A 16,160-nucleotide genomic window follows, 5' to 3' on the forward strand; every position below is an offset into this window, starting at 1 on the left:
CAACTTGAGACACTTAAGAAAGCAGCCACATCTTCAACTCAAGTTTTCCCATATGTTTCTGTTTACCATGCATAATAAAACTTGTAGAAGTCATAGTGACAGTGCCACACTGCTAAGGAACACTATTCCCAAAACAAAAAATGCACACAATGTAAGATCATTCCTTTTTGAGTTTGCTGCTGTAACAGATTCATAATGACATAAATCAATAAAAGAATCATCAAAGGCTATAAAATCAGAGGTAGCTTTCCCCTATTCCTCAGGAAAAGGCCTCTGCCCCTTCACTTAGTCATCCCAAAGGTATTTTTCCAGTCTATCATCAATTGTATGTATTTAATTACAATTCTCACTTTTTTTTTTTTTTTTAAGTTTAAGAACCATGATTAGCTTTATTCATCAGACCAAAACAGGAGCTGTGTCCTCTGGCAGGGGAGTGCAAGGATCTCGGGAGTGCAAGGATTAATGTTGTCTACCAGCTGCTGGCCTAAGTCCAAACTCTCATACTACCCACCTCCTGTTCCAGGCTCACAGGCCCTAGGGAAGCCGAGCACACAATTCTTCTGGAGAGCATCCAGGAGACTAATTTTTGAGAGCCCAAGCATAAGCCATAAGCCATACTTCGCCACTTGTTTGAGGATGCTACCACAGACACCCAGGAAATGACAGAGATGATTAAAAACTCTGGTTCCACAGCCCATGGGCTTTCTGTTTCTTCCACATTCCCTCTGTACAGTAACTTTTTTTTTTACAGCATTTTAACCAAATATTTAATCAACTATAATGAATGGTCTGAATGTTGTATCCCCCCTAAATTGTAGGTTGAAATTCTTGAAATCCTCACTCCCAAGGTGATGGTATCAGAAAGTGGTACCTTTGTGAGATTATCATGTCCTGGGGGCAGAATCCTCATGAATGAGATAGTTAAGAGGCCCAAGGGAGTTTGTTCATCCTTTCCAACATGTGAGGACCCAGCTAGAAGGCACCAACTATGGACCAAAAAGCAGGCTCTCACCAGGCACCAAATTTATGGCATCTTGGTCTTGAACTTCTTGGCCTCCAGAGAAATAAAATTCTGTTGTTTATAAGCCACCCGGTCTAAAGCATTCTGTTATAGCTGCCTAAATGGCCTAAGACGTATATGAATATATATCACTATAGATTTTGTTCTACACTTGTTAATTCCAGTTTGAGATCAAACTATTTCATTAGATAGGTTTAATGAAATTAAAATGAGCAAAAGAAGCAAAGAAATCCAAAATAGAAGATAAAATAGTTTAAAAGATAGACTATTTTCTGCCTTTAGAGCATATAAGTTATTACTCTCTGGGTTTTCTTATGCACTAGGTGCACCTACCTCACAAATACAATGCTTATTTAGTTAATTACTTGCAATAAAGAGAACTGACCTTATTATTTTGGGCTCTTTTGCCTGCCTATTGTTTATAAGCCCTTGCTCTTAATGAACTTTATCTTATTCATGGTTTGATTCCCCACAGCCTGGAATATTACAAGTGGCACATCACTGTCATTCAAACTGTTGCTGAACAAATGACTAATCAGAAAGTCAGGGTGGGAGGGCAGGCAGAGGTTCTTAAACTTGAAGTTGGACTATTTTTGAACCTTAAAAGTTATTCTGAATAATTCTCTCCACCTCATTGACGAGGACACCAACCTAAAGAGTTTCATATTACGAAAAGCAAGCAGGTTCCTCTATGCCTTTACATTGGATCAGGCTTGTCACTAAACCCTGAATTGCAAAGGTCAAGTGGCAAATCACCTTGAGAACCTACCTGCCACCACCTGCATCATATAAAGTGGCAAGCAAGGTTCCCAACAAAGAGCCTGAAGGAGTACCCTGGATTCAGAACGTGGACGCAGACCTCTTCCAGGAAACTGCTTCTCACTTCCCAGGAAATACGGCCCTGGTATCATGTAATATTCTCACTTCCCAGGAAATACATGGGGGGCAAGGTCTGGTATCATGTAATATTCTTTTGTAGGACATTCTTTTGTAAATAACTTAGTACTATACAAAAATGGGTATCATACCTTCTTAAGACAAATAAAAATAAGTCTGAAAATGATGGTACCTCCTCTGAAGGCTTGAAATAAAATCCTGATATGGCCATGCATTCATCATCACAAGGACACTTTAAAAAGCAGCCATCAGATGCTCTAGTCAGCAATGAAGGCCAGGCACAGTGGCTTACACCTGTAATTCCAACACTTTGGAGGTGGAGACAGGCAGATCACTTGAGGCCAGGAGTTCGAGCCTAGCCAACATGGTGAAACCCCAACTCTACTAAAAATGCAAAAATCAGCCAGGTGTGGTGGTGTCCACCTGTAATCCCAGCTACTTGGGAGGCTGAGGCACAAGAATCACTTGAACCCGGGAGGCAAAAGTTGCAGTGAGCCAAGATTGCGCCACTGCACTCCAGCCTGGGCAAAACTGAGGGATACTCTGTCTCCAAAAAGAAAAAGAAAAGAAAAGAATGAGGAAAAGTGAGAAAAATAATAAAGAGTCAAACAAGATTAAAATCATAAGATGTTCCCCCAAAAGGACAAACAAGTTTTAAGAGATTTCAGAGAATTTAACTCTAAAATTTAGAGCACACTGATAGGAAAGTACATTTGTAAAAGGATGGTTTGGCTTTTACCTAAAACTCGTTTGTCATCAGATAATATTGTTAGAAGGAAGAATGTGATTTAAGAATCACAAGTCTTAAGTGTTCTTCCCATCTCGGCCACATTCATACATCACCGATCCCCTCTATGCCACAGTTTCCTCATTTGTAAAATGTTCAGGATAAAGTCTGATCTGTCTTCCTCACAAAGTAGCTGTGAGGCATTCAAACGGGACAACAGTGAAAGTCTTCATAAACTACTAAAGCACAATGCAATTAAAGCATTCTTAACAATAACAAATGGACAGTGATATTAAAAGTGGACAAATTCCAAATTATTTAAATAAACCATTTCAACTCCAATTTTAATCCAGCAAAAATCAAGAGCTATTATTCCTAAAGTGAAAAGAAAAAGATAAGCCACCCCAATTACTTTAGATTAAAATTACTGTTAGGAATTAGCATCTTCAATGCCATCTGAAACATTTAGTCGTCCATTTCTTTTTTTTTTTTTTTTTTTTTGAGACGGAGTTTCGCTCTTGTTACCCAGGCTGGAGTCAATGGCACGATCTCGGCTCACCGCAACCTCCACCTCCTGGAGGATCGTTCAAGCGATTCTCCTGCCTCAGCTTCCCGAGTAGCTGGGACTACAGGCACGTACCACCATGCCCAGCTAATTTTTGTATTTTTAGTAGAGACGGGGTTTCACCATGTTGACCAGGATGGTCTCGATCTCTTGACTTCGTGATCCACCCGCCTCGGCCTCCCAAAGTGCTGGGATTATAGGCGTGAGCCACCACACCCGGCTCGTCATCCATTTCAACTGCATCTTTCAAGGCATAATATAGAATGACAATTTGTTTTCTTGAATGAAACTCAGCAAACAAATGACATGAACACACATATCACATGCACAGAGCAAATACATACAACCATTCATTTTTTCTTATCCTGGGCCAGGTTATGCAAATCAAATCTTTATTAATTTTTTAAATCACTGGAATAATGAAGTTTTAATTTTGCCCAAAGCTAAAATCAGAATACATAGATATCAAATATTTTAACTTACAAGTAACACATTACTCAACTTTTTCTCACTAACTATAAACCAGATGTCAGTAAGTCTTTGCCTTTTAAGCTCTATACCTGCACTGTCCAACTCAATAGCCACTGGGCTTGAAATGTGGCTAATACAAATGGAGATGGACCATAAAAATACACCCCAGATTTTGACGACTTACCATGAGAAAAAAGAACATAAAAATATCTCATTGATTTCTTAAACACACTGATTACATGTTGAAATGAAAATATGCTGGATTGTTTGGGGTTAATAAAATGGATTAAAACTGATTTTACCTGTTTCTGCTTTTACATGTGGCTAATTAAAAAAATCTTAAATTACAAAGATGGCTTGCTTCTATGAGAAAACATTGGTACATTTGTCCTGGAGAGAGATGCTCTACAAGAATAGCAACACTCTTTCTCTCTCCACATACACATATAGACACTTTAAAAATTCACCTAGAATAGTCCTCAAAATGGGTCTTAGTCTTTATATCTTTGGCCACTGAGGAAGCTTGGCCAGACCACCTGAAGTCCCAGAGAGGAAGTAACCACCTGGGAAGGGCAGGGACCCCACTAGTACAGCCTAGGACTTACTGGAGAGAAGTCATTCCTTTTAACCACTCTTGTAGAGTAAAATAGCCCATGTTTTGTGCATCCAATTTCCAAGCCAGGACAAGCATAACTACCTGTTAAAAAAAAATACACAATTAAAAAATATATTAGACAAATTTTGAAAGAATAGACAAATCGATCTCAGTCATTAATACATTAATGTTGAACACCAGAGGTAAATGGGGGAGAGAGAGAAGATGGCGCTGTAGGACCAACTCAGGATTGCAGCTCCCAGTGAAACCACAGATGGTGAGTGGATGCCGCATTTCCAGACGGATCTCTATTGCCCACAGACCAGGAGATTCCCAGGTGTAGGAACCACACGGGCGGCCAGCATGGCTGTTGGGGCCAGCACGGCTGTTTGGGCCGGGGCCCCAGCGCAGCGGCACTCCATACAAAATTCACTGGTTTGGTTGCCCTGTTAAACCGGCAATTGGAGATTTCGGAAGGCAGATTAGCACATTCATCTGATTAAATGGGACTTAAACAGAAAGCCAGGACAGGAGATACCCGGGCAGCGACGTGCTTCCAGCCAGTACAGTGGGTCACTGCACGGGAAATCTCACGGATCCCGGCGCCCTTTCAGCAGGTGACTGGAACACCTGGGAGAGAGTCAACCATTCAACTTTTAAAAAAAAAAAAAAAAAGGGAGCTCTGAGGCAGGGAGCCAGGTGATCAGGCTCGGTGGGTCCCACCCCCACAAAAACAAACAAAACAGCAATTGGAAACGCTCAGGGTTGAGAGTTTCACGGCAAGCAGAGCTGAACCCAGGATGGTGCAGCTCAGAAGGGGAGGGGCATCCGCCATTACTGAGGCACTCGACCCCTACGGAGGTACACTGCAATTGCTGACGCAGCCTGCCGATGCCAAGGCAACCCGCCATAACAGAGAGAGTCCGCCACTACAGAGGCGGGCCATCATCACCATGGCAGCTCTAACCACACCCATATAAACAGGACTACAGGGAATTATACAGGTCAGCAGGGCAGAGCCCACAGCAGCAGGGCAGAGCCCAAGGCAACGGGGCGGAGTCCACGGCAGCTCAGCATAACCACTACAGGCAGGCAGTGATTAGACTGCCTCCTTGCTGGGCAGGACAGTGCAATGGATACTCATAAATAAAGCCCTAACTCCCTGGGACAGAGCACCTGAGAAAAAAAAAGGGGCTTTATGAGTTCTGCTGGAGCAGACTTAAATGTACCTGCCGCCTAGCAGCCCTGAATGAACAACGAAGCCCACAGCTCAGCACTTGAGCTCCTATAAAGTACAGACTGTCTCCTCAAGTACAAAATACAGACAGTCTCCTCAAGCAGCCCCCTGACCCCCGCATATCCAAAGAGTCACCTCACAAAGGACTGATCAGACTGACATTTGGCGGGCATCATTCAGGGACAAAGATAGCAGAAGAAGAAACTGGTAGCAACCCTCACGGTTCCGCAGCTGCTACAGGTGTACCCCAGGCAAGCAGGGCCTGGAGTGGACCTCAGTAGTCCTACAGCAGAGGGGCCAGACTATTAGAAGGAAAACTAAGAAACAGAAATACTTCATCATCAACAATCTGGACATCCACTCAGAGACCCAATAGGCAAATCAACAACTACTCAGACAATAGGTGGATAAATCCACAAAGATGGGAAGAAACAAGTGCAAAAAACACGAAACCAGAACACCTCGCCTCCTACAAGGGACCACAACTCCTCACCAGCAAGGGAACAAAGCTGGACGGAGAATGAGTATGATGAAATGACAGAATCAGACTTCAGAAGGTGGGTAATGAGAAACTTCGTGAGCTAAAAGAACATGTTCTAACTCAATGCAAAGAAACTAAGAACCTTGAAAAAAGATTTGAGGAAATGATAACAAGTATGGGCAACTTAAGACAGGAATATGAGTGAATTGAAGGAGCTGAAAAACACAAAATGAGAACTTCGCAAAGCATGCACAAGTTTCAACAGCCGAATTGACCAAGCAGAAGAAAGGCTATCAGAAGTCGAAGATCAACTCAATGAAGTAAAAAGAAAAGCCAAGATTAGAGAAAAAAAGCGCAAAAAGGAATGAACAAAGTCTCCAAGAAATGTGTGACTATGTGAAGAGACCTAATCTACGTTTCATAGGTGTACCTGAATGTGACGAAGAGAATGAATCCAAGCTGGAAGATACTCTTCAGGATATTATCAAGGAAAATTTCCCCAACCTAGCAAGGCAGGCCAATATTCAAGTCCAGGAAATACAGAGAACACCACAAAGATATTCCACAAGAAGAGCAACCCCAAGGCACATAATCGTCAGATTCACCAGGGTTGAAATGAAGGAGAAAATGCTAAGGGCAGCCAGAGAGAAAGGTTGGGTCACCCACAAAGGGAAGCCCATCAGACTCACAGCAGATCTCTCGGCAGAAACATTACAAGCTAGAAGAGAGTGAGGGCCAGTAGTCAACATCCTTAAAGAAAAGAACTTTAACCCAGAATTTCATATCCAGCCAAACTGAGCTTCATACATGAAGGAAAAATAAAATCCTTTGCAAACAAGCAAGTACTCAGAGATTTTGTCACCACCAGGCCTGCTTTACAAGAACTCCTGAAAGAGGCACTACACATAGAAAGGAACAACCAGTACCAGCCATTCCAAAAACATACCAAACGCTAAAGAGCATCAACAAAATGAAGAATCTGCATCAACTAATGGGCAAAACAGCCAGCTAGCATCAAAATGGCAGTATCAAATTCATACATAACAATATTAAGCCTAAATATAAATGGGCTAAATGCACCAATCAAAAGACACAAACTGGCAAATTGGATAAAAATCCAAAACCCATCAGTGTGCTGTATCCAGGAAACCCATCTCACATGCAAGGATACACAAAGGCTCAAAATAAAGGGATGGGGGAATATTTACCAAGCAAATGGAGAGCAAAAAAAAGCAGGATTTGCAATTCTCGTCTCTGATAAAATAGACTTTAAAGCAACAAAGATCAAAAGAGACAAAGAAGGACATTACATAATGGTAAAAGGAGCAATACAACAAGAAGAGCTAACGATCCTAAGTATATATGGACCCAATACAGGAGCACCCAGATATATAAGGCAAGTTCTTAATGACCTATAGAGAGACTTAGACTCCCACACAATAATAGTGGGAGACTTTAACACTCCACTGTCGATATTAGACAGATCAAACAGACAAAAATTAACAAGGATATCCAAGGCTTGAACTCAGACCTGGAATAAGCAAACCTGATAGACATTTACAGAACTCTCCACCCCAAATCCACAGAATATACATTCTTCTTAGCACCACATCACACCTACTCAAAAATTGACCACATAATTGAAAGTAAATCACTCATCAGGCAAATGCAAAACAACTGAAATCATAACAAACAGTCTCTCAGACGATAGTGCAATCAAGTTTGAACTCAAAATTCAGAAATGAACTCAGAACCGCACAGCTCCATGAAAACTGAACTACTGGCTCTTGAACGTTGACTGGATAAACAATGAAATGAAGGCAGAAATAAAGAAGTTCTTCAAAACCAACAAGAATGAAGATACAACATACCAGAATCTCTGGGACACATTTAAAGCAGTCTCTAGAGGAAAATATATAGCTATAAGTGCCCACATGAGAAGAGTGGAGAGATCCAAAATTGACACCTTAATGTCAAAATTGAAAGAGCTAGAGGAGAAAGATCAAAAAAACTCAAAACCTAGCAGAAGATAAGAAATAACTAAGATCAGAGCAGAACTGAAGGAGATAGAGACACAAAAAAACCCTTCAAAAAAATCAATAAATCCAAGAGCTGGTTTTTTGAAAAGTTCAACAAAATAGACCACTAGCCATACTGATAAAAAAGAAAAGAGAGAATAACCAAATAGATGCAATAAAAAACGCCACAGATTCCACAGAAATTCAAAGCATCAGAGAATATTACAAACAACTCTACGCACATAAACTAGTAAACCTGGAAGAAATGGATAAATTCCTGGACACTTGTGTCCTCCCAAGCCTAAACCAGGAGGAAGTCGAAACTATGAATAGACCAATAACAAGGTCTGAAGTTGAGGCAGCGATTAAGAGCCTACCACACAAAAAAAGCCCAGGTCCAGAAGGGTTCACAGCCAAATTCTACCAGACACACAAAGAGGAACTCTTACCATTCCTTCTGAAACTATTCCAAATAATCCAAAAAGAGGGAATCATTCCCAAATCATTTTATGAGACCAACATCATCCTGATACCAAAACCCGGCAGAGACTCAACAAGAAAAGAAAACTTCAGGCCAATATCAATAAAACATTGGCAAGCCGATTGCAACAGTACATCAAAAAGCTTATCCACCACAATCAAGTAGGATTCATCCCGGGATGCAAGGCTGGTTCAACATACGTAAGTCCATAAACATAATTCACCACATAAACAGAACGAACAGCACATGATTATCTCAATTGACACAGAGAAGGCCTTTGACAAAATTCAACTGGCATGAGATGGTATCTCAATGTAGTTTTGATTTGCATTTCTCTGATGACCATAGATGCAAAAATCTTCAATCATCCTAGAAGAGGTAAGAAGTAACTAAAAAAGAATGTCATTCCTAAAAAGGTAAAGAAGAGGGACTGGGCCTTCTTAGGATCATCCTGCCAGCCACTCTATGGAGCTGGTTATCTCTGGAGAGTCATTCATATGTAAGGAACACCCAAGTCCTAAACTGGGTATCAGGTATACACTGTTGATGGACTCCCTCTCTGTGTTGAAACAGAAAAAGGCAAAGGGTAGAGAGATACATGTTTCTCCAGGCACTAGGATTTCTCCAGTTACTTTGATTTCTTTACATAGAACCTAAGGCTTCATTTCAGCTAGTGGAAGAACCATCCAAAACCATTAAACCACCATTCCTGTGCCCAACTGGGTCACATAATGGCTGTGGTGAAAAGAACTAGGATGATCTAAAAACATAAAACATGAGGCAAGAAATCATTTTTAATGATTTCTGAGCCCCCGAGAGCCAACATGTACATTAAAAACTCCAGAACAGGAGTAGTTAGGAGATTCAGAAGCTCTTCTTTTTAATCTGTCTGCCAATAGGCTAGTTTGTAAGCTAAAAATCTCTAGCGTTGTCTAATTTACATCCAGAGGAGTAAGGAAAAGCTTTCTCTTGATGCTGACTTTATGGTTTTCCTCACTGGAAATTAGTATCACTGAGAATCTACTAAATTTTTAGGATCTTTCACCAAATAAATTAACACCTATCAATTTTTTAAAAGTCATCAGGTTTTTTTAGATTAAAAAAATGTAGATGACTAGGTAGGTTACTAGAATTGATTAGTAACGACTGCTTAAAAGGCTAAAATATGATTGTTAAATAGGTTAGAAAGCGGTGACTTAAGAGACCAAGGGGCTACTAAGTATTTCTCAAAAAGATGGGGTTACAGTTACTCAAATTCTTCACACATTAGTGGATTTTCTCCCCATCCCTCAGGTTTCCTGGAATTCTGATTCTTGTATATCAACTTACCTAGGTGAACTAACTCACATTTTCTAATGCAAACTAGGTATATTCTCAAACCATCTCTATTCCACTCTCTACTAAAAATATTTTTAAATTCCACATAAACACTTGTTAAGTTAAAAAAAAAAATGGTGAGGGTGCAAGCGCGCACACACACACACACACACACACACACACACAAAGTATGAATGAAATATAGCTAAACAGCCAAAACAGATACTCATAATAGGAAAGTTTACAAAAAAAGAGACTTACATAAATTAACTAATAAGGAAGCTAAGTACTTAAAGAATTTTGCTGTTATCTTGGTAAATGAAAGTAGACTTGAATTTTATAAGCTTGCTTAATTTCATAAGCTAAAAATATCAGGCAAGGTGAGGGTTTAAAATACTTTAAAGGTGCTTGCCCATCAGTGCAGACAAGGCTTGAAAACATTGTATTTCACCACTTGTTTTTCAAATATTAATGTCTCTGAAATGGGAATGCATCCGTAATTGATAGCATGTCAGTTCATTTAGCAACATTTTTTCTTTCCTAGTGATGATATAAAACAATACAACTTCTATGGGTGGCAGAGTTCAGAACTGAAGTACATACAGTATAAATACTTGGATAATTTTCTTTTCTTTTCTTTTCTTTTTTTGAGATAGTGTCTTACTCTGTTCCCCAGGCAGTAGTGCAATCTCAGATCACTGCAACTTCCACATCCTGGGTTCAAGCCAATTCTTGTGCCTCGGCCTCCCCAGTAGCTGCGATAACAGGCACACATCACCATGCCCAGCTAATTTTTGTATTTTTAGTAGAGATGGGGTTTCACCATGTTGGCCAGGCTGGTCTTGAACTCCTGACCTCATGTGATCCACCCACCTGCCTCGCCTCCCAAAGTGCTGGGATTACAAGTGTGACCCACCATCTCCAGCCTAAATACTTGGATAATATTCTGATTTGGTCTTTTAGTCTTCAGTATGATTCTAAATTTTGATGCTACTTCTATTCCTACAGAAAGGGAGTTCTGTTTTTTTAGAGACAGTCTTGCTCTATCACCCAGGATGGAGTGCAGTGGCACGGTTCAGCTCACTGCAACTTCCACCTCCTGGGTTCAAGCGATTCTCCTGCCTCAGCCTCCTGAGTAGCCACACTTGGCTAATTCATATTTTTAGTAGAGACGGAATTTCGCCATAGGGGCCAGGCTGGTCTCCAGCTCCTGACCTCAGGTGATCTGCCTGCCTCGGCCTCCCAAAGTGCTGGGATTACAGGCGTGAGCCACTATGCCCAGCCAGAAATACAGTTCTAAAGGACTCATAACTGCCAAAAAGGAATGACAATAATAGCTATCTTTTATTGAGTACTGGTATTGGGGGGTGAGGAAACTTAAGAGCTGTGCCTCCCTTTCTTTTCAGTTAGAATCAACATCAGTGCTCTCCCATTCTGGACAGGCTTTTCTGCCTCTGAGACTAAATGCTCAGGTAATCCCTCACATACCAGCAAGCCCTTTGTCTCCCAATCTTCTCAGCCTCTAACTTCAAGCCCAGGCCCTGCTGCAACTCCTCTGCCATATGCTGATTACTAAACTCTGTGTGGAACCTCCAGAGCCCCTCTCAAGCCCAACTCACTCTCAGCCCTCTGACTACGCTGTTCAGAAAACACTCCACCAAGCTTGGCCCAGCTCCCATAGAAAATGTCCTTCTTAAAGTCAATGAAATGGCTTTTTTTGTGTGTCTATGGCCCAGTCTATGGCAAAATGCTATTGGCCTAGGTGTTTCCCAAACCTTCATGCTGAGTTGAGTAATTTATTGAAATACCTGAACTGAAATACATTCATATATATATATATATATATATATATATATATCCATGTAATAAGTGAAAGACATTCCAAAGACTCTTTAGAAAATTTAAAGCATTGCTGGAGGGTGAGGTAGATGACAGAAGCACAGAAATGGCAAGGGTAAAAACAAAAAAGTTTAAAGAAAAAAATGTAAATTTTACTAGTTTTCTTTAAAAGCATGACATACATGCCTGGGCACCAGATGTCTTGGAAACAGCCTGAATGAAGGGAATGATCTCTTCCAGATCATAAATTCATTTAGGATCTTGGACATATTTGTTAAACTGGAGCTAATGTAATATTAAACTGCATAGTTAATGAGGCAGAGCAAGTGTATATGCATAATTTTTCATTTTAGTATACAAAAGGTGATGTGGGAACAGAAAAAATATTCAACAATAACATGCTAAGAATTAGGCAAAGATAATCAGGCTATAAAAATCACTTTAATTTTAAAAAATACTTAGGCCTTTTATATTATAAAAAGCAATCACTTTCTAAGCTAAATTCAATTGGAAATAAAAGATCTGTGAAAAAGTCTTGATTATTACAATCTACTCAAAATCATGATGAATGATTATAAGTCCTAGACTGACTCTACATTAGGCTGACAACTACAGAGGGGCACGAAGGTACACAGAGTAGTACAATGTGGCCCCCAGCTGATCCGCCACTGTAGGCACATGTTCCCACACCACTTTTTAAGCATCTAGCTTAATTACTATACTTTTGACATACAAGAAATCAAATGAGAGAAAAAATAACTAGTTACACCATATCACTTACAAGAAAGGAAAATCTGCTTATAAATCAAACTAGAATTGGAACTTATTTCTTAGATTGCCTCATAAAGACGAACATACCATTACTTTTTAATTATTTCTTTATTTGCTAAAGAAGATTTAAGTAAGAAAAATAACCAACTGATTCACCCAACTCAGTAAGTTAGACTCACGTTTTCTGGTTCAACACCAATGTCTTCACAAAATTTCTCCATGCCTTCAGGGCCTACAACATCATCAGTGCCTGTGAAATACAATCTTATATAAATTACACCTGACCATGCACAGTATACTATTACCACTGTAGCAGAATTATACTGTCATCAAATAAGACTTAAAGGCCATAACTCCTTTTGGAAAAAAAAATCAAGTATAAGTTGAAAAATATTCTGGAATTTCAGTTGTATCTGTAAAGGATTCTACTTTGTACAGTCATTTAAATCAACTTATCACCATGTCCTTCAATGGTTAGATTATGGTATATACCATTTGTCTAAAGATAAGGCTGAGTTCAATTCCTACTCTTTAAAATAGCTTAATGTTCTACTCTTATTTGGATAATAATTTCAACATATAAAATAATTTTTGGAAACATAGCAAAGAACCACATAATAGTCTCTATAAAATTAAATGAGAAAAAACATAAATGTTTCTTTTACATAGAAAAAAAATCAAGTAATCACTCTGTTCGTGATAAAGTCAATAAGTCCCCCTTTTTCAGTCTAGCATCAGCTCTGTTTCTTCCTCAAGGAAGTGTCCACACATTCCATCTCTAATTTATCTCCCCTTCACTTTGCAAGCATTGCAATTTAATTTCTTCTTCTCCTAGCTCTCCACTAAAATTCTTTTTGCCAAGGTCTCCAATAATCACCTAAATGTCAAATCTAACAGACAAATTCAGTCTTTGTTTTATCTGACAGTTGTGTGATATCTGAAAATCTGAAGCAGTTCTTTCTTCACAAAACTGTCTCTTCCCATGGCTTCTGGAAGCACGCTCTCTCATTTGGCTTTCCTCCTTCCTCTCCTCTTTTGGCTTCTTTATGGATTCTTCTGCTTCTCCCAGATGGTTAAATTTGATGTGCAAAGATTCATCCTTAAACCTCTTCTAGTGCCTGCTATATACATTCTTCCTAGAAAATTTCAACAATACTCAAAGTCTCAGGTTCAACACAAATCTCTTTCTAGACCACTTTCCCCTAACTTTTAAACTATCTGCCACTTCATCACTAGTTGCTCCACCTCCTGTTTAACTGCCATAACTACACTAATCTTCTGCTTCAAACCTACTCCTCCTGCATTTCACATTTTCAAACACCACCTTACTAAAACATAGCCCAACATCTCTCCATATCAAGCCTGCTTAGCCTCCTGTATGCTGTCCCAGCTGATGGTACACCCAGAAATAGAAACTGGGAGTCATCTTATATTCCTCCTTTCTCCCACACCCAATCAATTATCAAGTGTACTACCAATTTTATCTAATTATTTCTTAATTGCGCCTCTCCCGAACCACACTCTTTCAAGGCTTTATTCTCAACAACTACAACAGTCCCCTCATGATCTCCTAATTCCAGAGTCGTTTTCCCAGACTCCTCCCTCTGCATAGTCACGAAGGCGACCGCATCAAATACAATCCCACGATGGCTTAAAATCCTTCAATGGCTCTCCAGAGCGTAATGATAAAACCCAAAGTGTTTGGCTTATCAAAAAAGGTTCTCTATGATCTAGGTGCCTTTCTTCCCACTTCAGTCCCATATCTTTCTAACCGCAAAACAAGTTTCTCAGAAATAAATGAATCAATAAGTATTGCTGGATGAATGAAAATTAAGGTCCAGAAATATCTACTTACCTGTGGCTTCACTCTGTACCACCTCTTAACACACACCCAGCACCATACTACTATTTGGGTCTCTGCCTATCTTCCTCTCATCCCCTTCTTGTCCCCTCCCCCAAGTTCCATGGCTAACTCACTCAAACTTTAAGACTGAGAGCAAAGGGGCAGTCCTCCCAATCTCCCCACCTGCAGAGGCTGGGTCAGGCAGTCCTGTGACCCCTCACAATGCTAGGAATGGTTCTCACAATATTTAGCACACTCCAGTCAAAGTTCCAGCTCATATCTTTCACTCCAAACTCAAGAACCAGAGTTCTTTTATTCTTACGAGCTCAGCATACCATCTGGCATGGAGTAGTTCATCCAATAAATATTGAATGAAGGAATAAATGAATGGCTAAATACCAGTAATAGGAATCACTCTACAATCCTCCCATACCCTCTAAATCTAGCAAGTCACCAAGTCCAGCAAATACACCATCTTAGTATGTATCCATTTCACTCCAGTAATATTTACTAGACACATCCTGGAGCTATGCACTGCAGCAGTTGTCTGGGTTGCAAAGATGAGTAAGGTATGGTCCCTGCCCTCCATGAAGGGAGACAAAACACAGGAGTAACTTCAATACAAAGTAACAAGACTTTCACCTACAGAGTCAAAGTATGAGGTGGCTATTCTTAACAAAGGAGGAACATTAAAGTCACCGGGAGCTCCTGTTGGAAAGTGTTATGTCACTTCTCTGCTTCGAATCCTTAGCTCCCCATAAAATTCAAACTCAGGCCCTTCCTCATAATCTGGCCAAAGCAAATACTTTTTTCTCCTTGTCATTATTTTCCTTTCAATCACAAGTGTTCCACTTTGTTATACAATATTTTGCTTTATATATTCAAATTTGTACCTTTTTTTCTGAGATTTTATCCCCTTTTATGTAAATTGTTATATAGTTATATTTATATATAAATGTACATATAATTTTATATATATATGTAAATACATATATTTATATATTCCTAGTTTTACCATCTTGATTTCTTATCTTGACTATAAGAAAACCAAATAAAAGTTTTAGTTTGGTATATGAATACATAAATATAATACAGTTTCATTTGAAAATAAAAAAGTTCCAAAAGCAAAGTTTTCCCCATCTAAATCCTCCCCAATCTGCAGAGACAACTATTAGTAAAGAGCTTCTTTAAGAACACGTCCCAAAATAAGCCATCTATAGAACCGTATATGTATGGAATACATACGTATTTATTTAGTGTTTCTAAGTCTGCCCAGGCAATTCTCTTTGGCCTTCCAAGTATAAAATAATTTAATCATTTCATCTGCAATGATCATTTTTGTCTTCTCCTTTCCAGTATTTATGTTCCTTGTCTAACAGCAGTGGCTAGTGGCTTCCAAAACAATGGCAAATAAGAGTAGTGAGTGGACATTCTTATCTCGTTCTTGACTTAGCATTTTATCATACAATATATTACCAGCTTTCTTTGGTTTGAGAGTGCATAAATCCACAGGTGCACACCTGTGTGTATTAGACACACTACACCTCAATACATTCACATGATAGAATATTCAAATAGAGAATATAGAGAGTAAAATAAATAGTTAAAAAAGAAAGCTGCCTTCTCCCTTTCTTTACCAGATAGACGTGTATCCTCCTGGACTTTTCTGCTATGTATGGGCAAATATATACTAAAATGCAGTTTTCAAATTTGTTTGTCTATGCACATGGGTTTGTGAGGTGCCTGTAATCGTACACATTGCCTTTTTCACTGACTATGTCTGGTAATCTTCCTGTGATAGTTTCCATGCATCTACTTCATTCTTGTTAGTTAATATAATATATTTTATGTTACTCCATTGTAAGTATACATATGTGTGTTTATATGAATCAAAGTT

The 16,160-nt window shown here is 39.4% G+C and overlaps 1 protein-coding gene across 1 annotated transcript in view; it reads right to left on the minus strand.

The window, feature by feature from the left end:
• DCUN1D4 (defective in cullin neddylation 1 domain containing 4) overlaps positions 1–16,160 on the minus strand; it is a 78,688-nt gene that overhangs the window by 23,869 nt on the left and 38,659 nt on the right. The window contains 2 exon segments of the mRNA XM_008993361.5: positions 4,287–4,378; positions 12,600–12,670. Coding sequence (XP_008991609.1) covers positions 4,287–4,378; positions 12,600–12,670 — 163 coding nt within the window.

The sequence above is a fragment of the Callithrix jacchus genome, chromosome 3 (genome assembly GCF_049354715.1).
Source record: "Callithrix jacchus isolate 240 chromosome 3, calJac240_pri, whole genome shotgun sequence".
Lineage (NCBI taxonomy): Eukaryota > Metazoa > Chordata > Mammalia > Primates > Cebidae > Callithrix > Callithrix jacchus.